Raw genomic sequence first — 23289 nt, 5'->3', positions numbered from 1 at the left:
AAACTTTATTGTCCTACTGTAATTATTTATTACGATTATAGACTATAACTTATAGTACAATATTGCGAATTTTGATGTCAAAATGGTAACAAAATCAGGATGAAAATTCCAGTGCAAAATTAACCTGTGTTGATGGTTTGAAAGGATTATTTGCCTCAATGGATGGGGTAGGTGGAGATGATATACATAAATTAACGGGCAAATTCTTGCATGGATTTTTGCAAAAATTGAATATTCCACTATTTTGAATCCTACACAATATATTTGATATGATTATACCCTGTCGCGGAGAGGCAGAAAGTTCCGACAATTTTTGGATAATTTGCAAAAAGTGCGCAAAAATGAAATTAAAACCTCACGAGAGCAGTCCTATTCTATTCGTCAGCAAATTTTGATTTATCGTATGCATTTTATAAAATGTCAAGCCTAGTAGGGGTCATATATTTGCAGCTCAGTATTTTCGTATGAATTAGAACTTCATATTTTATACCCAGAAGTCATTTCCCACCATGCCAAATTTCAGGTTAATAGGAAAGTTTTGAAAAATTCTAGAACTAGAACTACTTAAGAAATTGAAAACAATTCTGATGCCGTCTGAAATTCCCAGAGTCCAAGCTTTACTTGCATAATCTTGGGAATTCTGTTTACATAAAAGTCATCCATGGAATTCTGTTTACATACGTGCAACAAATAGTTTTATGGACAGTGTTGTGACTCATGAGCACAATGTTATTGCCTTATCCACATAGGCACAGTATAGTTATGAACTTTGCCATCCTTCTGAGAAAATGGAGCTAAACTTTCTCACTCTCGTACCCACCGACGTTTCGATTATGTACCTTATGCATTCGTTACATACTTTGAAATTCAAATACGTTACCGTCCAGTTTAAAATTTGTTACTAGAAGGAAACAAGTTTGAATTTCGTGGAAATTATTGTTCTCATTCTGTGACACATGTTACCAACGATAGTAACAGCTTGGCGGAGACTTCTGGTGACGGTAGTGTCATATATTCATTGCACAATTATGCAATTAAGAGTCGGCAATTAGGCTTTAGTGTGATAAGTTGAGGGTTAGGATCTCGATAAGTGTGTGGTCCAACCCCCCAACACATAGCAGAACATACAAACCCTTTCATTCAAGATGCCGACAAAGTGGAATAGTTTGGGTCATTGCAGATAAACTCGTCCTAACTAAGGTACCTTAAATAAACGATACTCACAAACATTCTTTGTGTGTTCAGGTGTAAATTGTTATCAGCTAATTAAAAGCTGTTATGTATTTCGTCCCATTTACAGTTTGAGGTACATATTAAACATCAATGTGACACAATCTACATACCATCCTCCAGTATGTGTGCTTTATCTAAACTCAATTTACAGAACAATCAATATTCCGCAACAGAGATTGATAAGCGCTCATCATGCTCTTTATAAGGAAGTGTAAATCAACAGAATCAATTAAAGTCAACTTTACCTTCAACATTAATCACCCACTAAATTTCCTAACTAACCCTTTAACTTTCTGAACAATGATTATCTCCAAAGTAGCGGCAACTCTTATTCTACTTATCCCCTTAATCTTTATTCCACTAGCCTCCTCACAAAATGTTATTCCCCCAGAAACACAACAGCGCATCGATTCTCTCATCTCTTCAGTTATTGATCAACAGCACGTTCCAGCATTCGTCCTGTCAATCATTAAAAACAATGGAGAACTCCTTTACAAAACCGGATATGGAGAAAGAGACCGGGAAAATGGACTACCCGCCGATAGCGACTCTCTCTTTTCAATCGGATCTATAACAAAAAGTTTTACGGCCATGATTACGGTGAAATTCCTGAGCGAGAGATTCCCCGAACTGGGGCAACTTGTACTGGACACGCCAATTCGAGCTCTGGCACCAAGTTACGATTTCGTGCTTGGAGACAGATACAGATCAGAGGCCGTGACCTTCCGTGACCTTCTGGCTCACAGGGTGTGTTATCTCCCAGAATATACGGGAATGTGGGTCCAGACTTATACGGATTCTAAAGATTTCTTTTAGTAAGAAAAATATTTAAAAAAACATTTAATTTGTATTTAAATTATGTTAATTTGGACTGGTTAATTTTTCGTTTTTATTTAGTCGGCAAAGATACGCGTACAATTACTGCTCATTCAGAAATGCTTATCTCTACAACAACGGACTTATCGCTATCGCTGGTGATATAATTGCACATATGGCAAATTCTACTTATGAAGAGTTGGTACGTACTCCTTGTCCAATTTGGATTGAACATTGAGGCAAATTGAGAATTCTTTGAAACTACGTACCTTCCCGTTTCAATTTTCCCCACCGGTATAATTAAGATGCACGTGGGGAAAGTTGATACAGCAAGAAGCATAGTTTCGAAGAATTCTCAATTTCCTTCAACTTTCAATCCAAAGTGGGCAGACTGTAGTTTTGTTGTTCACATATTTATTGCACATTAAAATCGTTGTCGCAAATGTTTAGTTATCTGATCTGCTTCTCTCAATTGGGATGAACAGTACAACCTGGGTCAAAGAAAGTGACGATCACAACAACATGATGCTACGAGCCGTCCCATACTACTGGAAAGATGGTCAATTACAGCGATACAATCCGGAACTGATGAAGTTAGCTTACTACAAATTATTAGAAAAGGCCGTAATAATTTAAATCCGAAATGCATAATTCTTAATATTATGACTGTTATTAAAGAGGTGTCGTCCTTGTCAACGCTGCCGGAGGTATTTTAAGTTCCGCGAGCGACATGACGAAATATATGCAATTTCATTTAAATCTCGGAAAAGTTGGGAACACGCAAATCATACCTGCGGTAAAAATGCAATTACTGTCTGTCCATTACGGATTGAGGCAAATTGAGAATTCTTCAAAACTACGCCCCTGGCAGTAACAATTTTCCCTACCGATATAATTAGAATACAGGTGGGGAAAGTTGAGACAGTAAGGAAATAGTTTTGAAGAATTCTCAATTTGCCTCAACGCTCAATCCATAATGGACAGACAGTACATATCAATGTTAAGTAATTGATATTGAATAATTATCATAATTCAATACTTTGTTTAAATATTTAGGACGTCATGAATTGGTTGTACACCGCATCCACCCTAACGCCTTATGGAACTATAAAATCCGAAAGTAACCCGGATGCAATTGTAAATTTAAATATTGCCTACGGTCTCTGTCTAGATATAGGAATTTACGACGGGTGGCTCAGAATAGGGCATGGCGGATATCTTCCCCTTTTCGAAAGTTTGATGACGCTATATCCGGAATTGGGTCTTGGGATATTTATGGCTATGAGTGGTCCGGGTACTTTATACGCCACTTCAATGCCAAACTCTTGGATAAATGCGGAGATCTTTGAGATACTGCGAGGTGCATAATTATCACATTAGTAAAGACATTAAATATCGTCGACCTAATGCTAAAATGAGCTAAGTGCACAAGTTGTCTAATTCTAAAATGAGCTAAATGACTTCGTTGCCGAATTTTAAAATGAGCTAAGTGAATGCAAATACAATGTTAAATGGCTGCACTTAGCTCATTTTAAAATTAGGCAACGAAGTCATTTAGCTCATTTTAAAATTTGACCACTTGATCACTTAGCTCATTTTAATATTAGGCCGACGATATATCACTAATTAATTACTTAAATTGCAAAAAATACACTAATAGGCTCAGAAACCCCGGGTACTCACACTTTGGACAATATATTAACCAATAGAGTTTCAGTATCTCCCCCACTTGATTTACAACCGGTTGCAAATTTATTTCCAACTCAAACCGGAAGTGAACCACTTCCAAGTAAAGTCAGAATTTCTCCGGAAGAAGCTGTCGGTTCGTATGGAAGCGGATTTAATGGTAAGTAAACCAGAATAATCTGGAAAAGGCTTTTTTTAATTAATTATTTTTTTAATTGTAGTAATTAATTGTTTTTAACTACAATGGTTATTTTAAATATATTTCTTTAATAGGTGAGATGACCATTTACTTCAAAAACAACTCGGCTGGAATCCCACAACTTTAATGGGAATATGGTAAATGGGAATTGGCATGGCTGGAACAAATATCAGAGTCGACGTTCTCTATTTCCGAGTGGGATTCGGATTTTTGGATGATGAGCTGGACCAATCAACTTGGCATGTCAAATCTTACCTTAGAGTTCGCGGATATGGATAACATCCGCTACCTGGATGAAGGTGCACAAGGGACAACCAATTTTACCAGAGGGTTGCAAGTTGATGACTTACCGGAAGTGCCATGGGCGCCGGATAGTTGTGGAAAATAAGTGAGGCATTCCATGATATTGCAAATAATTCAAGAGTTTGTTACTGAATAATTTCTTGTAAATGGATAATAAATAGATTAGATTAGCAATTTAACAAGTTGACGTGTCCGGATTATAGGTTTAAGTTCAAGTGAGCGACTTGTGGCTGATATCATTGCGCAATATGAATAAAATACCAATTAGTTAATATCTGGTTCATGACAGAGTGCAAAAAGACGCCTTTTTGGGAAAAAGTGTGTGCCTTTTTAGGGCTTTTGCCCTTTTGCTTGCCTTTTTGCCTTTTTGCCCGTTTGGATTTTTGTATACCTTAACTATACAAAGCGGCAAAAAGGCAAAAAGGCAGGGGTTTTTTAGCATGCCTGATAGGCAAAAAGGCACTTTTTCGCAGGCATGCCTTTTTGCCCCTGCACACTCTGGTTCATGAATTTAGTAAGAGCACACCCTACATTTATTGTCAAGTTTAATTATCTCCATAAAGTTTGACAGCCAATATACCACAATTTTTGTACACATGCCTCATTCGTGCATAAATTCACGAATAATAATCCCCTCCGCCACAGATTATGTGTCGGAAAGAATCAATGGGGGGATTCACGAGAGCCAGAATAGTAATATCGTAACATTATTTCGCAAATACGACACATATGCGAAATGGGTGACGTGAAACCCCAACTTGAAATTTAAGGCAGGTTTGTAATACACGTACCCAAGCAGCCAACTCGTCGTGAGACGTCTTAAAGACATCCCTAGGATTTACGAATGTCCGCCGAAAAGTCGTCTTTCTGACATCCTAATGCTTATATAACATGGGGAGCTCCCTAGGACGTCATTTCGGCGGACATTCGTAAATCCTAGGGATGCCTTTAAGACGTTCCACGACAAGTTGGCTGCTTGGGTATGTATGCATAAAATATGCATTAAATATGTAAAGATGTCCATACCTAAAATATTGGGGGTATTCTTGAGACCATCGCAAATATCATACTTTCAAGATGCTGCATTATTTTTTTATAGAATTTATAGCCACTCATGTACATATTGGACATATGATCCTACACTCTAAATAATCTGGTAATAGGTTTTACCGTTCGGTTACTATATGTGACTCTACCATCATTGGTAAAATCTGCCACTCCGGTGGTGGTAGATTTTTGTGGTGGTGGAGCTATTTTCTACCACTGCAGTGCACTGAGGTAGCAAGTATAGCTGTCGCCGTAACGAATAGCGCCACCACCACGAAAATCCACCACCACCGGAGTGGCAGATTTTACCAATGATGGTAGAGTCACATATAGTAACCGAACGGTAAAACCTATTACCAGATTATTTAGAGTGTACTCGAAGATATCTTAAACATTCATTGCAACCATTTTTACGTCATGTGAAGTTAATTATTGTACTGGAAAAAATTAGTTAGTACTACAATATCCGATGACATTTCCCTATGTAAATATTTGCATATTTACATATTCCCCGAATTGTCAATCTCTGATTGAGTTTTTCTTATTTAGATAATATAAATAAATGAGTTACCCAGTATAAATATTTACGCAGTAACGAACACTGTATTCTTTGTATGTAATGACACTTATGCAAATCTTAGGATTTAATTAATTCCGTACAAAAAATTCATTTCAAAGTTAATAGAGCAAGTTCATCATTGACCTATGGATGTGTGGGGCTTCCACTTTTTTTGCCACGAACCTGTTGTAGGAAATTCCCGTGTCTGGCCAGATACTTAATTGTGTAACACCTGTTGGAAATAGGTGATAAAAAAATAAACATGCTAAGCTGACAGGTGGTACATGTAAGACAATAAGTATCACCTTCAACGTCACAAATCTACACAGTTAAACTTCAACTTTGAGGAGGAGACGGTGTTAATTTTGCCAAAACTTCAGATAATTTTGGTTTTTCGAAAAAAATCGAACTTCTGTATAATAAATTTGGCAAGATAAGCTGGAAAATGTCGGGCAACACGGTCAAATATTATCAATTTTTGGGAGCTTCAAATTCAGAAAGAAAAACTGAGCCGCAGAAGGTACGAGATATTTAAATACCTCACATTTTCAAAAGTAAAATTTATAATTTAATTTTCTTTGTTATTTTTATTTGTAGAAAATTCCAACATTTACGAAGCCACATGTAAAACTTGGATTGGATAACTGCAGTGTGGATAAGAGTACAGTGAAATGGGGAAACTGCTCATTCGGCCAAACCACCCACTCCTCTCGGAACCATTTTAATCTTGTTTGAATAGTTTTATTTTCTATTTATGAATTACACACCATCCATGCTATAAATCTATGTGATTACTGAATTGGGTAGAAGAATAAGACAAAGTAGAAATATGTCAATAAAAGTATCTACACAATAACGCTACTTATATGTACATATAGCAATCAATCAATTCATTCCATATTGGCCTGTTGCCTATGCAAATTACAATTATTTCACAGACTTTATGTTCCAAATTAAAAGAGAGAAAAAAGTGAATTTAAAGGTACAATTATAAAGAAAATTCACGCAAATCAAAATATTTTGCAAGAAATTCGAAATTTCTTAGAATTTGGTACATGCTCCTTAATTATGTTCATTATATATATAAAAGGTACATTAATAATAATTTCAACAGTATTTAATAAACCCTTTCTTAAGAATTACATACCCCAACACAAAAATTTTCAATTTGATAAGCATGTTCTTATTAAACTATTATTAAGTAACTTAATGAAATCCCGGAATTAAATAGTATTTAATCCAATTCATCCATATCTCCCATCTCGATGAGTAAATCTTCCTCAGCCAAAGTCGCTGACAATCCCAACATCTTCGTAGCCATCAGGTTATTTGATTCTTCAGTCATACTCCGACACAGGGTGCATTTGCAACCCAAATGGTTGACAAAGATGAGCTCTTCCTTTTTCATGTTAGCTGGTCCAACCAGCTCTTTTAAAATGGATTCCGCTTCCGTTATCTCCTCCGTTAGGGACATCGTATCCTTGATACCCAAGGATTTCAGAAGTTTCGAAGAATTTTGCAACTGCGTGGAATGTAGTTCGTCATATATTTCTGCAAGGTTCAAGCTGTCGTGAATTTCTTCAATAATCCCACCCATTTCGTCCCGTCTACCAAGTTTGTTCAGCATCCGCAATCTTGCCGACAAGTTGTCGACCTTTGGAAACATCCCTTCGGTACCCGAAGCCTTCGAGAAATCTACGGTGCTAAGGTTTCCCAAATCTGTCTCAATTTCTTCGCGGTTTTTAGGCTTCGTTAAAGTGAATCTCCAAAATCCGGAGTGAGACCTCGTGCTCATCGTTTCGTCCAATACGTCTGGGTAAACCATGTTGTCCATGGTTATCCCGGCTTCAAACATATTTCCGACGAATTGCTTTGTTTGATCGATAGGAGGTTTCGAAATTTTAGAAATTTCTCCAAGCACGGTGGCAAATTCTAGGTAGAGTTCGTGACTTTTCGTCAATTCATCTTCAATCTTGTACAAGTACAGGTGGACCAAGTATTTTAAATCCTTGGTAGGACATAGCCGCATTTTTACAGCATTTCTGAAAGCATTGATCGTAATTTCGTCATCCGCCTTCAAGATTCGTACGATTTGATGCAGATTTTGGATCACATACCGTTTCAAATCATTGCTAATACATTCCTCAATAGCTCCTTGTTTTGTTATAGGTTTTCTGATTTCCTTTTCGATTTTCATCGTCTCGTATTTGCAGGTAGATGCAGAATCTTCGATCACTTTGGTCAGGATGGCGTGTACATTTGTGACGGATGATGAACTGATCGATTCTTGAACAGCTGTTCCATACCCAAGGCACTTCCGCACCATCAACTTAACCTCTGATGCGGCCGGTCGTGTATGGTAATCGTGGTCTAGCATGGCCTGAATCCATTCGAATTCGGCGGGATATGAGTCCAAGGTCTTCGGAAATTTTCGTTCCGGTACAACTTTTCGAGCTTCTTGAATACATAAATTAAGGTCGCTTGATATCAGTTCTTGGATTTTCTGGTTGAAAACGAATTTGAACTGAACCAACATCGGAATCAACATGAGTCCCAAGGAGTACACGTTACTTTTATGATTAGCCCCAAAAGTGTTAGAACTTTCCGAATTTTCCACCTTCCCCTGCTCCGGACTTATGTATCTTCGTCTATTTTCGACTGATCTCTTCAAAATATCGTCCGATTCATCGAATGCAAATGGTATAGTGGGATTCGCCTTGCCGAAATCTAATATCTTGGGGACTATCATTCCATTGAGGACGGTGATGATGATGTTGTCAGGTTTCAAGTCGCCGTGAGCAATATCTTTTACCTCAAGATAAACTAAGGCCTCTAGTAGTTGGGGGAAGATTAGCTTGGTTTCCGCATAATATGTGGATTTAGTTTGTTCGTCCGGTGTTGGATTTCGATTTTGCAGGAAATCGAGTAAAGTCCGTCCTGTACATAGTTCTTGTTGGATGACTAAATTTTTCAGAGACTTAAAATTGTTAGGATCGTCGAGATTTGGGTGGGGATACGAGCCTGATGACGCATATGACGAGGTCGACGTTGACGCCAGTGCTGATGACGAGGAGGCACACTCAAACCTGGGATCGGGATTGTAACCGTCCGACCAAACGTTGTAGGTTGACGCAATATTGGGATGGATCAAGTGGAGAGACAGCGTAGCTTCGGATATTTCTCCAAACGGGATGATTTTGATGGCAAATTCTTTCATGAATTCGGGTGAGCCTTCAGTGAATTCGACAACGTCGAATTTGTCATCTGTATTGGCAAGTTTGATACCTTTATAAACTTTTCCGTACGCACCGCCTCCCAGTACTTGGTCGAGGTTGAAATCCGTCTTTAGAACGGATTGCTGGGAATGCAAGGGAAATATACCTTGCCGTAGTTCCGGAGTAGGTCTGTATTTGTCTGAAAATCACAAATAAACTTTTAGTTTTGTAAATTCCAACCTTCCTTGACTTAGATTGCTAGCTTAGCTATGGCAAGTCTGGTTACAATTAATTAGTAACTCTTACGTGACTTTGATTAGTACTCGAATAATAAATAAATCAATTTGTAAAAATCAAATTCATCATCCTAAAATTAGAAATTATTTTAAATACTAGACGCGCAAAATTGTATAACTCCGTTGTTGGATTAATTAATAACAAAGTCTTGTTAAATGTACACCCCTATAAGCGTTGTAGCTTTACCTCTATTTTCCGCAGCTAACTGCTCCAAGACTGAATTATAACAAGGGGAGTCTTCTCCCTCCCAATTTTTCAACAACACCAAATTGTCTATTAGCATGTCGTCACTTATATCGAGCACTGGAGCCCCTTCGTGCAGCATGGTGCAGAAATGTCTCTTCATATTTGTCTTGATCGATTTAAGCTGCCGCCCATTCACAGTTATCCAACGAAGTTGCCGCTCCATCATGAAGTCTTCGCGTTCCCCTAATGCCATTTGAAATTCCCGGAATCCTTGGTCAAACTTTAGCTTGCACTGTTTCTCAGTGACAAGGCCAACCGTGAAAAATAATCTCCGTCCTTTATCCCAATTTTCCCTACTTTCTCTTGTTCGTCCCAGTCTCGTCAAAATCTTAGCTTGTGTCACGATATTTTTTAACACTTGCAAATCCATTGTTGGCGACAGTTTAAGGATATTGACCTGAGCGATAATAATTTGCTCTATCTTGGCCAAATAAATTTCCAGATCAGCGCGAGCTTTAAAATCGAGTGGGCTGTTTGCGGTGATGGATTGAAGTTTTAGTGAAATTAAGGAACTTTCCACCTCAATTCGGTAGGAATTTAGTAAATCCAAATCCTCGAATTCTTTGCTTTCTTTGATTTCCTCAAGTTGTCGGAGTTGTTCCTGAATAAGTTCAGGTTCTTCGGGTTCCGCAAATTTAATTTCTGTAATACTTGACGAAGCCCAGGGTTGTAGCTCTTCGTCAATTTCTTTAAAATCTTCAACACCAATATAGAATTCCCGGTCCAGATTTTCGTCCAATTCCACTCTTCTTGCGGCTTTTAGTAAAATTTCAACTCGTACAACTTTGGATTTAAGAGCCTCACGATCGACTAATTTCCTATATCCAGATACCGTGTTGGTCATACTCTTTACCTTGGAGAACTTAGGTCTCAAATATTTTGCTATCTTCGTCATCTTCAAAATCCAGTCGCATTCGACGGAATAATTTTCCAGCCCGACAAGGATTCTGGGATCAATCAGGCTAAGCACGACTTCCGCCACAGCTTCAGCTAAACTTTCTCCGTTTTGTTTTGGGCACACTAATAACGAAATGAGGACAATGGCCAAGGCGTATGAATCGCGGGCAGGCTCTCCGACAGAATATTCTTGTCTGGGTAAAATAAAGTCATCCGCAGTGTCAAGGTCATTTTCATCGGTAAACTTGTCAAGACCAGCAAGTTTTACCTCCACAGCTTCCCCCAGCCCGGGGCGGATTAAGATGTTTTCTAATTTCAAATTTCCATGGACGATTCCCGCCAATTCGAGGTATACGAAGGCGTCCAAGCATTGAGTGAAGATTTGCTGGTTTTGGGCGTAATATTTTGACAAGATTTCTGCACTTTGGGCTGGAGGACGGGAGGACAGGAAGGTTTCCAAATTAAGGTCACTGAAGTATTCAATTTGTATTAGAAGAAAGGGACGTTTTTCCATTTTTGTGGAATTAGTATCATCTTTTTCTTCCCAGGGATCGTTCGAATTATTTAACAAGGTGGTCCATACATTGTAATATGCGAGTATATTTGGATGGCAGAGTTTGGTTACGCGATTTAATTTGATTTCTAATAGAAGACTGTAGGGGATTATTTTGATCTGATAGGTTTTTTTGAATTCTGGAAGGCCTTCCGAGTTGTTAAATTCCACTGTGTCGAGGGGTCCTCCGTCAAAATGGGTTCGATCAGCGCGAAAGTTTCCGAAAGATCCGGATAGGTTTTTGAAATGATTTTTTAAGAAAGATATGTTGATATGGTTATTCAAGCTGGTCTCTGAATTTTGGGGATCCATGGTCACCTAATAAAAATATATCTGCGTCAGATGATCTTTTCTGGAACCTTCGGATCGGTACTACATTAATTTGTTTTGTTATTGGAACGCCAATAATACTTTAGTTCAAAATTTGGCAATATAGAATTTTTAATGTATTTATAATCAATAAATGCGTGTACCTAAAATGTATTTACCATAGATTGACCCCAGTAGTTTACTAGCTCCCTGTGGGTTCCCCTCTCGTCCTAGAGAATCCTGATAAAAAAACAAATTGAGCATTTACCTAACATTGAAATTATTTCCGGTTGGTGACTATATCTGACTCTCCCACTGTGGTAATAATCTGTCCCCCCAATAACAACTACGATGAACAAAATTTTCCCGGCGTCGTAACATTGTACTACCGGCCGGTGACAAATTATTACCACATGGGCTGAGTAATCGTCTCGTAGTAACGTTAAATATTTGTTACTGAATTATTTTGAGGCTACGTATGTATACGTATGTAAGGTTTATTTAAATATTTATATAGGTTGTGAACTCGATTGCTTAATAGAATTGAAGGATAAATATATTTGCATAAAGTGCAGTTTGAAAACCTACATTTTTAGGATTTCCGCAACGCTTTGTATCTCTGGAGAGCGGTCAAAATTTTCAAAGTGCTAATGGAAAATGTGAATCGTACCCCATTAGAATTTACAAATTTTTTCCGGAAATTTTGACCACTATCAACAGATACGGAGAGGTACATAAATCCTAAAAACGTAGCTACAGAAAGTGAGTAATATCAGCATTTTTTTCAAATACATGAACCCAAATCTTTATTTAATTTGTAAATTATGTAAAAGAGAACAGCATTGACCTCGTCTTACCAGCTACTAAATATTAAAATAACGGTTAAGTTTTGTTATCCCTTCAAATGATTTGGAGAAGTATTAAATCACAATTATCAGCTGACGTTGCTGTGTCACTGGATAAATTGACGTACATTGAATGAATTTATCCACAACTACGCGAATACTAAAGGATTTGTCAGAGTTAAATGCATATTGCATAATCACGTCGTTTCTTGGAAATCGCCAATCTACCAGAACTGGAAGCACAGGGTCAACACCAGGGTTCGATCATCCAAAATAGCTGCTTTATTACTGCTAAATATGTTTGAAGAAGCAACTTTTTGCTTTAAAAAGTATTTCCTGGCTTCCATGATTTTTGCCTGAAATGGGGGGAAATATTACAAATATGAAAAATTTGTAAATCTAAATGAAGTCTTGTCCTTTTGCTCTGAAATAAGTTAATTAAAGCTCTTCTTGATCTCATTCGAAGTTAGTCAAGATTGTTATATATGTGCCAATGGGGTACAGTTTTTTTACAGAAATGTATAGCACTAGTTTTATTTTGGGATTTGAATTATTTTCCCCCAATTACAAATACTACGATGCGCTGTATGACATCAAATGCACTGCAGTCTAAATAAACGCTTTATGATTTTAGTATATTAATTTAATATCACGTGTGTTTGGCAGATGACGCAGCAATAAAGCATAACTTATGCATTATAGTGCATAAGTGATGTACATCAAAAACAGCATATAAAAATCAAAATAGCATATAAAAACCTTAATAGAATATAAAAATCTTAAAAGCATATTAAAAGCAAACCAGCATTGATCTGTGGATGTTTTTTTTGCTCTTTGTCGAACATTGCTCATCACACATTCATTACTCTTTGCCTTGTATACTATGCAACTTCATGAAATACATTCACGATCTGCGTTTCAGTGTTGCAAGTGGTATTAACCACTTTTTATCGGACAGTGGAAAAAAGTGGGAAAAAGACACTTTTTCCCACCCACCAAAATCAGTGGGAAATGGGAAAAAGTGGGAAAAACTCAATTTTGGGGCGATTTGAAACAACTTCTTTAAAAGATAAGATATTGAAAATCTAACTTCATATTCGTGTTCTCCATGAAATTCTAAGAAAATAAGTTGGTAATACGGCCTAATTCAAATAATTTTTTAAATTAACATGCGTGCATATGGGAAAATATAAAATTCTAGTAAAGTAGTACAGAAATTGTCCGTATTACATATCAAAATTCTCAGAATGTTGTAGAGATCACGAATATGTAGTTAGATTCACGAAATATTGAGTTTTAAAGAAATTGGCATTCTCCATAACTAAATACATGGGCCGCCATTTTTCCCACTTAAGTGGTAAAAACCACTTCTTCCCACTTTTTCCCACTTTTTCCCACTGGGATGGGAAAAAAGGTTTTGGACGGGAAATATGCAACACTGCTGCGTTTTGACAAAACTAACGAAATATGGTATAAAGGGTGTTAATAAAGTCCGATCCCATTTTTCCTATAAAAAAGTGAAGGCTAGTATAAAAAAAACTACCCGTGATACTTACAAAAAATGTTCGACATATTTACCTTAGTATTTGGTCTTGTTACCATTTACTTTAATCATGCCCTCAACTCTTTGTTTAAGGCTCTGTGCTAATTTTTCCAATGTGTCTGTGGGAATCGAATTCCATACATCTTGAACTTTTTTTACTAGCTCTTCCCTCGTCCGGGGTTGTGGCTCTTTGTATATATTTACCTTAAGTATGGACCACAGGTTCTCCAGGGGATTCAAATCTTGGCTGTTTCCGGGCCACACCCCCTTGCTCCAGACCGTTGAAACTTGCGTCTTGATGAGACTCAAACTCGCTTTTGCTGTATGGGCTGTAGCACCATCCTGCATGAAAACTATTTTTCTTTCATTCGGAAATATTTCCTTGTTCCCCATGCTATCGAAATAGATAGGTAATATTTTTTCCATATAATACTTTGCATTGACTGTGTGGCCTTTTGGTATGATATGTAGAGGAGTCACGCAACGTGCACAAAATCCACCCGCTACCATAACTTTAAGCCCGAATTTTGGGATCGCTCTTGATGGTACATCCGATTTGTTTTCTGTCTTGTAACGAACATTTTGTTGGTTCAATTTTGGATATAGCTCAATAATAGATTCGTCAGTACGAAGAATCAACCGTCATCGTCAGGAAGGCGCAAGATAGTGGGGAAAATATGACTCAGTTTGTGCAAATTTTGGATATGGGGCAGTACAATTTTGTCCAGCATGGATGTCCACTTTGTAAGCAATTTTTATATTGGGGGGATTTGTGAAAGCCTAAATTGCCGCGTTGCAGCGTTATTTCGCTACAATTCGACATTTGTGAAATTAGTGACATGAAAACCCTTTTGAAAATTCCGCATTTTCGAATAAGATTTAACAAAACTTCAAAACCGTAACCATAATAATAAATTTTAGACATCAAATAATTTCGACGCTTGCGCGATAAATTATTTTGCAAGTTTCGCCAGTTTATTCTCCATAGGGAATTTTATAAAAATTTGCGACACGTCGCATGCTTGTTATCTCGCGAGGCGACGGATACGACATATGCGTCGGTGACGTGAATACCCCCGTTAATTGGTGTAGAAAATTCTTCGATTAATATGTCATTTCTAATGCAGGTATTTCGATGTACGCCAACAGTGTCCAGACATATCGAGATCATTACCCGGGGTCGGCATACGCAATGATTTTGGTGAACGGTAAATCTTTTAATGAAATAAGAGCTCAAAATAATGGATACTTTGTAACCGAACAGTAACAATATTCACATGAAATTAATTTTTACAACGCGTGAAATTCAAATTTTGTAGAGGTTATTCTTCCTCTTCGGTTACAGCGAATAAGCCGTTTACTCCGTGTCGTAAGAAATATCAAAAAATTATTACGTGGATGATGTGAAGTAGGAGAAGTAGAAGTAGGAATAATAATAATATTTATTTATAATACTAAATATGTGCTCTGGTTCGTTGGTAGATAGGATGATTTTTTAGTGTGAGTGTATCACAGTCTAGCTTACTTATGTCCAAGTTACGGTATGACGAATAAAATAATAAAATGGAGAAAAAAGTCGTAAAACTCTTTCCTTCACAATTCATTCCCATCATGGAGAATAATAAGATGGAAATGCAGAGCACAATCTAAATTTTGCATCTTATTTCCCCATTTTTATTACGTTCTTCCACCCTCGCTCCTCATAAATCCGGCGAAACTCGTACATTTCCACGTTTCCATTCTCTCGAGTAGAAAATATGTATAAAAAAGTTGTCGGTGATAATAATAATAGTCCGAGTGTAGTCCTGTTCCGTACAATCTTCCGTTGTTCTTATCTTTCCCTCCCTCTCGAGTTAGGACGGGATCATTATGATGGCGAAATGAAAATCATTTTCTCATTAGGACACAGCTACCAAGTGCTCGACGGCATGCAGGCGTCGAGATTCTAAGTTGCGTGGTATGTATGTAGTACATAAAGTAATTAATAAGGGTATTATTAACGTCGTAAATATGGCGGGGTACAATTAAGCAATTAGTGAGTAATAATTTGGACGCTGATTTCAATCCCAGATTCGAATTTATGTCCAAAACACGGCAATTCTGGCATTTTCTTTCTTTTTCTTTTTACTGCATTTTCTTTCTTTTATGGTGTGTAGAAATGTGCATAATTCTCTGGGAGAAGTAAGTATGGAATAAAAGTGGGGAAAGAAACAAAATATGGAAATAATAATGGATGTGAAATGAATTGAAGTAAGGAGGCAATTTGGTAGGAAACACGGCATAAAAGACATGAGTACTGTGTTATCACGGACATAAAATATGGGAATTAAGATGTGCACAGAGTTCGTTACATTTCTTCGTATTTTTTCTCTAAGTACGAAAAAACGTTTATAATTTCAAACATTGTAAATAATTTTTGTAATTTTATAGTTGGAGAGTTTTTACGCCATTTTAAAGAAAAGATAATTTTCTAAATATATTGAATATTGAAGATCCCTATTTACTGCTATCCTTGGTTTAACAAATCCGAGCTATTTTCGTTTTTCTAAAATTTTCCATTTTCTACAAACACATAATTTCCCCTATTTTATGCTTTTCTCCTAAATTCACAACTATATTTCATAAACAAATAAAAGACCGAAATTTCTACTAACACTCTTCCTTCAAATATTTCCTGAAACCAATTATTTCGATTTAGAAACTTTTACACAAATACTGTCCCCCCTCCTCCCCAGAAAAAAGAAAGAAAAAATTCTCACTTTTTATCCCCGACCATTAAACGGAATAAAATAAAGTGTGGCTCGGAGAAGTGGGAGAACGAGCGTAGCATGGTAATTGGCTTCCAGTTTCTATTTCAGACTAGATTTCAGCCCTTCCTCCTCCTCCTCCTCCGGAAAGAAACCTACGTCGTCGTCGTCGTCGTCCTAAGTAATGGATTGTTTGCCGAGAATGGAGCGACGGACGGATCATATTTCACCCACTCCCCGTTTTTGGCTATAATGCTCCCATTATGTCGCAACTTGCTCCCTGCAGCTCCTATTCCTGGCAAGATTAATAATCTGCCAGCAGCGGCCTCTCATCATTCTCCACTTTTCTCTCGGAAAGCATATCATCCCATCCATTTACTGGGTAGAAGCTCCTCCATGATAAGATGATACCCGCAATTTTCCAATTTCCTCCCATTCATGGGCTCATCAATCTCGCCATGATTGAGTGATAAGTCTGCGACATGATCAGTCCATTATTTCAGAAGGAGAAAGTTCCAAACAACTTTCTCCAGAAGAGCCATGCACAAACGATGTGGGGGACTTTGTAAATAATCTCATCTTCCCCCCACACCTCCCTTCTCATTACGATTGCAAGGCTGACCCCAGAAATAATTAATCCCCCCGCAAATCGACCCCACCCTTTACGCACCGTCCTACCCAACCAAATGAAATGCGGACAATGGATAACATTTGCATATTTCCCCCCTATCCGGATCAATCGGTCCTCATCTTGATAAACTTTTCTAATCAAAAGTGGGAAATAATGGGACAACTTTCTCTCTCTCCCACCAGTTACCAAGAAACGGTTCAGAGAATAACAAGATTTTATTTTCTCCCATTCCTGAAACGAACAGAAATTCGAAATCACCTGCCCCAAAATGGGTGACTAAACGGATCGACGCACAATCTGATTTATAGCCGAGGAGGAGCCACGAATCAAACAAAATGAGGCTACGAAGCTATTATGATAACGAACAATTCTCTCCAGCAGGGTCAACAGAATAATAATAGCGTACCCCCTACCCCCCAAAACTTTACGACGATACAGATTGAGGAGGACAACGCATCCTCCGTGGCCAATAGCGTCTACACCCTAGCAAACCCGTCCGTCGCACCCTCAACGTTGCTCTTTAAGGGGAAGGAACAAGAACTTCTGGACATTGCGAATAAGTCTGCACCTCGGAGAAAAAGTCGGAAAAGGTCATTCGTCGCGAAGTATAATATTCTCCCCCCTTCCGCTGCTCGCACCCCGAGACCCCCGCGATACAGCTCGTCCGCGAGGAAGCCCACTTATCAAGACCAAATCCACAACGACACCGCCTGCTGTGCCAGTCCGTGCTGCTGCGTCGCCTCGCTACACACCGCGCTCAAGATTATCATCGCTGTCGAATTTGTGAGAGAAAATTCAGAGAAAATTGTGTCACAAAATTGAGTCTCAAAATTTACAAATTTCCCCCAATTTCCAGTTCAGGAGCGGACTAACGATAATGTTTGGCCTGTTTTGTGCCGCATTTCCCGCCAATCTCATCAAGGTCATCGCCCTTACAGGAACTTACTTCTTGGACGAGGCGGATGTCCAAAATGCCGAGAGTGGCGTCGTAAATAGAAGTAGTGGGTTCATTCCTCCACAAACTTCCGCACCTACTAAATTCCCTTTTTTGCAGTGATTTTCAACCTCGGCGCCGTCTACGTCCTCTTCGGCCTGGCCACCTTCCTCGTGACCTTTTTCCTCATCGTGGGCTCGAAGCGGAAGAGCATCTCCCTCTGCACGTCCTGGTCGTGGGGCAAAATTCTCTTCATCCTCCTCTTCATCGCGGGCTTCGTCGCCTCCACCTTCCTCCAAACGAACCAGGCCGGTCTGGAGGAATCCTACTCCGTCAACCCCGGCGTAGCGGTCTTCGTCCTCATCGCCATGTGCTCCATTCCCATCGACATCTACTTCATCTACGTCGTCAGCATATTCATCACCGTGCTCAAGTTGGTCGACCGGAAGTACACTCTGCTGTCCAAGCGGATCCACGACATTTCCGAACGTCCCCCCGTCAAGGAGGACGACGACGGAGAGGAGGCCTACACCACGGAAGTCGTCAAACGGCGGAAGAGTGAGAGGCCAAAGTCGTACAAACTCCACCCACCCGCCCCCCTCACGTCGTCCCTCTTCCGGAACGAGCTGGCCAATCCGGAGGACGATGATGACACCCCGAAACCAAGGAGTGTCAAGCCGGTCGGTGTCAAGGTGCGATCGCTCGGCGGACCGGCCCAATTTATGGCCCTGTTTGACCGGCAAGAACAAAAGAATGAGGCTCTGAATCGAAATTTGGGAAATAAGATGGCGGTGGAACAATCGTCGACACTTTTCGGAAGCGAGATAGCCCCCGGTGTCCCCCCATCGCAGATGAAGAAGCAGGAGAATGGCGCCAACAACTTTGTGATAGCGTCCCTTTTCAGGGAGGAAATTACCCCGACCAGTTTCCCACCCCCGGGGGAAAAACGTAAGAGCAAAAGTGCTAAGAAGAAGTCCAAGGACGACGGGAATGAGGTGGCAAAATCAGACCTTGGCGAAAATAGTAAACCGGAACTAGCACCATCGTCGAAACGTAACGACGACGATGTTGTTCCTGATCAAGCGAGGAAGAAAAGCTCCGAACCTCCAGAAAATAAAAAGCCGCCAAAACCCGAAATTTCGAAAATTGCCAGATCGTCCGCCGAACACGGTCGTGATAAAACTAAGCGGAAAGAAGAAAGTAACCGACGTCACTCCTCCTCCTCTTCGTCACCTTCTAATGACGACGACGATGACAAAGTGACGAAACGCTCCAAGAGGAAGTCGCAGAATCGCCGACATAGCGGAAAACATGGCAAAAAGAAGGACAAGAAGGACGACAAGAGTAAAATCAGAGTGAGGAAGAAGAAAAAGAGTGGTGGTGACGGCGGAAAAAGGTCAGATTCCTCCTCCCCCTCACCGGAGGTCAAGTCGTCACATAGGAGAAGAAAGAGCAAAAAATGATAGGATGAAAAAATATGTAGTAGATTTTTATCAAGTTTTTTTTATGATAAAAAACATGTCGTGGTGGCGGTCGGTACCTCTTTTTCCAATAATAATAAAGGATTCCGATCGTATTTTACCAACTTTTTCTAATGATTTAGAATCATGGGTTCCTCTTTTCTGTTTTTACCAATAAATAAAGAGAAAAAAGCCGAAAAAAGGTTTGACACTGAACTCTCCAACTTTTTCTTACTAAATAATCCAATTATTTGTGTATATCTTTTTAAGCGACGACATTATTGTGACTGAAAAACCTGTCTCGGTGTACTTATTTTCATTAAAATGCCCCCATTATTCGAGACAAATCTTGGAAAAGTTGACTGACATCGGGACATGCAAAGAATCCAGAAGTCGCCGTTCCCTTTGCCCTTGTCAGTCAAAAAGTTGACTTTTTAATGTTGATTCTTTATACCATTTGTGACAATAATGGTCCAGATTTAACTAACTTGGGTGGTTTATTAGTGTATAAGGTTTTAAGCAAAAAAGCCGAAAAATTGTACAAACATGAGAATATGACCTGCACCTGCAACTTTTTCGCGAAAAAAAGGAGTTTTTCTTTCAATTTGAGGTTTGGTTTAAACTTTGATTCTATTTTCCAAATTTTTACTAAAAATATCGGTGCATAATGACCTCCAAATTCCGATCAAGTGGCAAAATTTCATTAAAATTTTCACTACATATTGCATCCCCACAATTTTAAACGTTTCTCTCCACCCCAGAAATCTTTGAAAGAGATACTTTTTCGCCCCTTTACACTTGTAAAGTGTCAAACGACACGTCGGAAGAATGTGATCCTCAAAGTGAACCGTGTTGTGCTACAAAAATACTAAAAGTTTCTCCTACCACAACCCTTTTTTCCCGGTCCCCCGGGAAAAAAGGGTTGTGGTAGGAGATCTTGTTACGACTATCTGTTTCCTAGGAACTGGAAACCAACCGGACTCAGCACACTCGTTAGACGGAGACCCACTTCCTGCCCTCTTGAAGGCGGCCGTGTCCTGCCACGACGTCAACTCCTTCATAACATGTCGTGGGATTGAATCCATATCCTGATCAGGGATGGCAAATTTGGGAATTTTGCCAATGAGGGGTACGGTGAGATTTTGCCAATGAGGGGGAGGTGCTGCAGAGTTTCTTGATTCCTTCAAATTGCATCTTGAGGTTATCTGTAGGAAAATAATAAAGAAATACATGAATTAGTAATAATAATTTATGGTGAAAAGATGCATTCATCGAACAAATTAAATTGTGCACATTTTTAACTAGAGCCCTAAGGCAATAGTTTCATTTTAATTCAATGATATATGCAAAGTTTACCAATTATAAGAATTTAAAACTATCGAAATCTCAATCTTTCACCTACCACGGTAATTCTGATGAGCCCGCTTAAATTCGGGATCGACTACACCGGGATGGAAATTGGGCTTCATCCAGTCCGAGTAGTTCTGACTCGGGGTGGCGTCTCCTCGTCTTTTTGTCGTCTTCTGGGAAGATAGCTGCTCGGCTGGGGAATCTCGACAATTTTCCATTCTGCCACTACAATGATCAAGAATCAAAATAAATTGTAAAAATTTGTAATTTGACAGTACTCGTGATAGATTGTCAGCAACTTTTTTTCATAACTATCTCTCCATGGCATAGAGTCCATGCACTTATTTATTTATGTAATTTGATAATACATTGAGGGTATTCATAATTTGTCTTCTTATCCTTCGTATCGTAAAGTATTTACGAAGAAAAAAGAAGGGGTCAAGTTTCGTAAATATCGTAAGCGTAGTAACGCGATTTTCAATGACAAAATCTTACGACGTTTACTAAAATCTCGTATCCTTCGTAACTTATTTTGCGATACGAAGAATACTAAGGATACGAAGGTATCATGAATACCCTCATTGTTAAATAAGAATTGTAATTACCTCATATTAACTCCGATATTTCAAGAGATGTCAAATAATGATAGACTCAGCCTCAATTTTTACAAGTTCAGCGAAAACACGTGAAAGTAATTAGTTGGGAAAATTATAATTTCACAAATTTATCACTTGTGGAGTTTTTTACTAACATTTAACTGCAACTTAAATGTGTTATTTCTTGGGCTTAACTTAGCAGGCTTCTTTCCTCGGGAACAATTAAGGTTCTACTGTCAGACTAGCCTGAGTTGAGTGATATACCGACAAAAAGCCAACGGACTCCTCAATCCAAAGGCGTTGTGCACTTTCTTGGAAAAAGTTTCTCTTTTCAGAAATATCAGAGGGGCATTCACAGATTGCATGTATTTTCCACCGTATATCGAAAGCTAAATATTTATTGCTTAAATATTAACCACTAACTACCGTGTTCAGGCTGTACGCTGTAAAATGTATGATCAACCTGTGAAGTGGTTTATCGTCCAAGCGACGTCATATTTCATGCACACTCCTTTGCATATATACAATTGTCTTTACTTTTGCCTAAGCTTTGGGATTCTTGGAAATTATAACCACTCTAACTTCTAGAGCATTTTATTACCATATCCTTTGCTGTATTTATGTATACAATTTTTTATGCTTGACACATTACTACAAGTTCAAATTGAGCTACTAAATTATGAAAAGGAAAGAATAGAAAGATTATTATTGTCCTGTATGTTGAAGCTCAAAAATTTCTTGTATACAAATTTACACAACCATAAGGGTTGGATGAATTGCGTTATATGGAAAAATGTGTAGATAATTTTTTGGCAGAAACAAAATTACAATTTAGAGTTCCCTGGAAATATTAATCACGGAATTTAATCATTTAGTTTTCTTGACATAGCGCAATTAGTAAACCTTCTTGAGATTCTACTCAACAAACCCGTACCGATATTGATGTGCTCATATTTTTATTAAATACGTATTACTTTTGATGAATTTGAAAACGCTTGATTAGATATGCCAAAATACAACCATAGTTCCCAATTATTTAGGTTACAACCCCTCATCAGGTTTTTGAATAACCAACTAATCGAGATATGTTGTCAACAAACTTGAGGTAGGATTACAAAATTTACTTTATGTATGTTAATCTATATTTAAGTGATCAATCAACCCACCATGAGAGCATTGGATATCTGTGGTTGTGCAACTTGCACAGTGCAAGTGTTTATTTTGTCTGTGTAAAATTTTAACTGTAAATTCGTTATAGTGGGTCGTGGTTAGTATGATTTGTGTTGATATTATCATGCGATCAATCAAAGTTGGACTCATTCACAATCTGAATAAGTGCGTTGGATACGATCAAACGTTCGAAGATGTTTTATGCATTTTAACTTCAAATTTTTAAGCGTTAGTAAGTACTTCCAGCCTGGAAACAAGAAACGAGAGGAATTCGTCTTTTAAAAATAAAACAAAGCCAGCAAAATGAATAATATGAGATATTTATTTTATTACCTCTGTTTTATTTGCATTTTTCATACATCCAACTTTTTATCTTAACATGTTATTAAATTTTCGGTAACAAAAATTGCTATCTTTTAGAAGTTTCAATAATGTAAAAATATCTTCAAGGTTAAATAAAATCAGACAAAAACGCTACTTTTCTCAATAGTTGGAGAACTGTAAAATTGAAGTCCAGAATTCAACAACCATGGTTGACAGCTGCATACTTATTTGCGTAATTATTACCAGATCCTTCAATGTAGGTCAACTCAGATTACAATGCACCGAACTGATTTTTGATCATCATTGAGTATCAGTCCGTTGCTTATCAT

The 23289-nt window shown here is 38.3% G+C and overlaps 1 protein-coding gene and 1 long non-coding RNA gene across 2 annotated transcripts; both read left to right on the top strand.

Annotated features, from left to right (window-relative positions):
- Positions 1 to 1058: 1058 nt before the first annotated feature.
- Positions 1059 to 4511, top strand: LOC110859577 (beta-lactamase). The gene is made up of 7 exons (XM_035859718.1): positions 1059 to 2048; positions 2131 to 2251; positions 2500 to 2642; positions 2728 to 2845; positions 3106 to 3409; positions 3710 to 3895; positions 4009 to 4511. Exons 1-7 carry the CDS (start codon positions 1534 to 1536, stop codon positions 4059 to 4061), a joined length of 1440 nt encoding a protein of 479 aa, XP_035715611.1. The 5' UTR covers positions 1059 to 1533; the 3' UTR covers positions 4062 to 4511.
- Positions 4512 to 5638: 1127 nt separating this feature from the next.
- Positions 5639 to 6704, top strand: LOC118438902. The gene is made up of 2 exons (XR_004837119.1): positions 5639 to 6363; positions 6441 to 6704. It is a non-coding gene; the product is annotated as an uncharacterized LOC118438902 (long non-coding RNA).
- Positions 6705 to 23289: the final 16585 nt, after the last annotated feature.

Source organism: Folsomia candida, unplaced genomic scaffold (genome assembly GCF_002217175.1).
Source record: "Folsomia candida strain VU population unplaced genomic scaffold, ASM221717v1 Fcan01_Sc027, whole genome shotgun sequence".
Lineage (NCBI taxonomy): Eukaryota > Metazoa > Arthropoda > Collembola > Entomobryomorpha > Isotomidae > Folsomia > Folsomia candida.
This window is presented reverse-complemented; position numbering and strand designations above follow the sequence as displayed.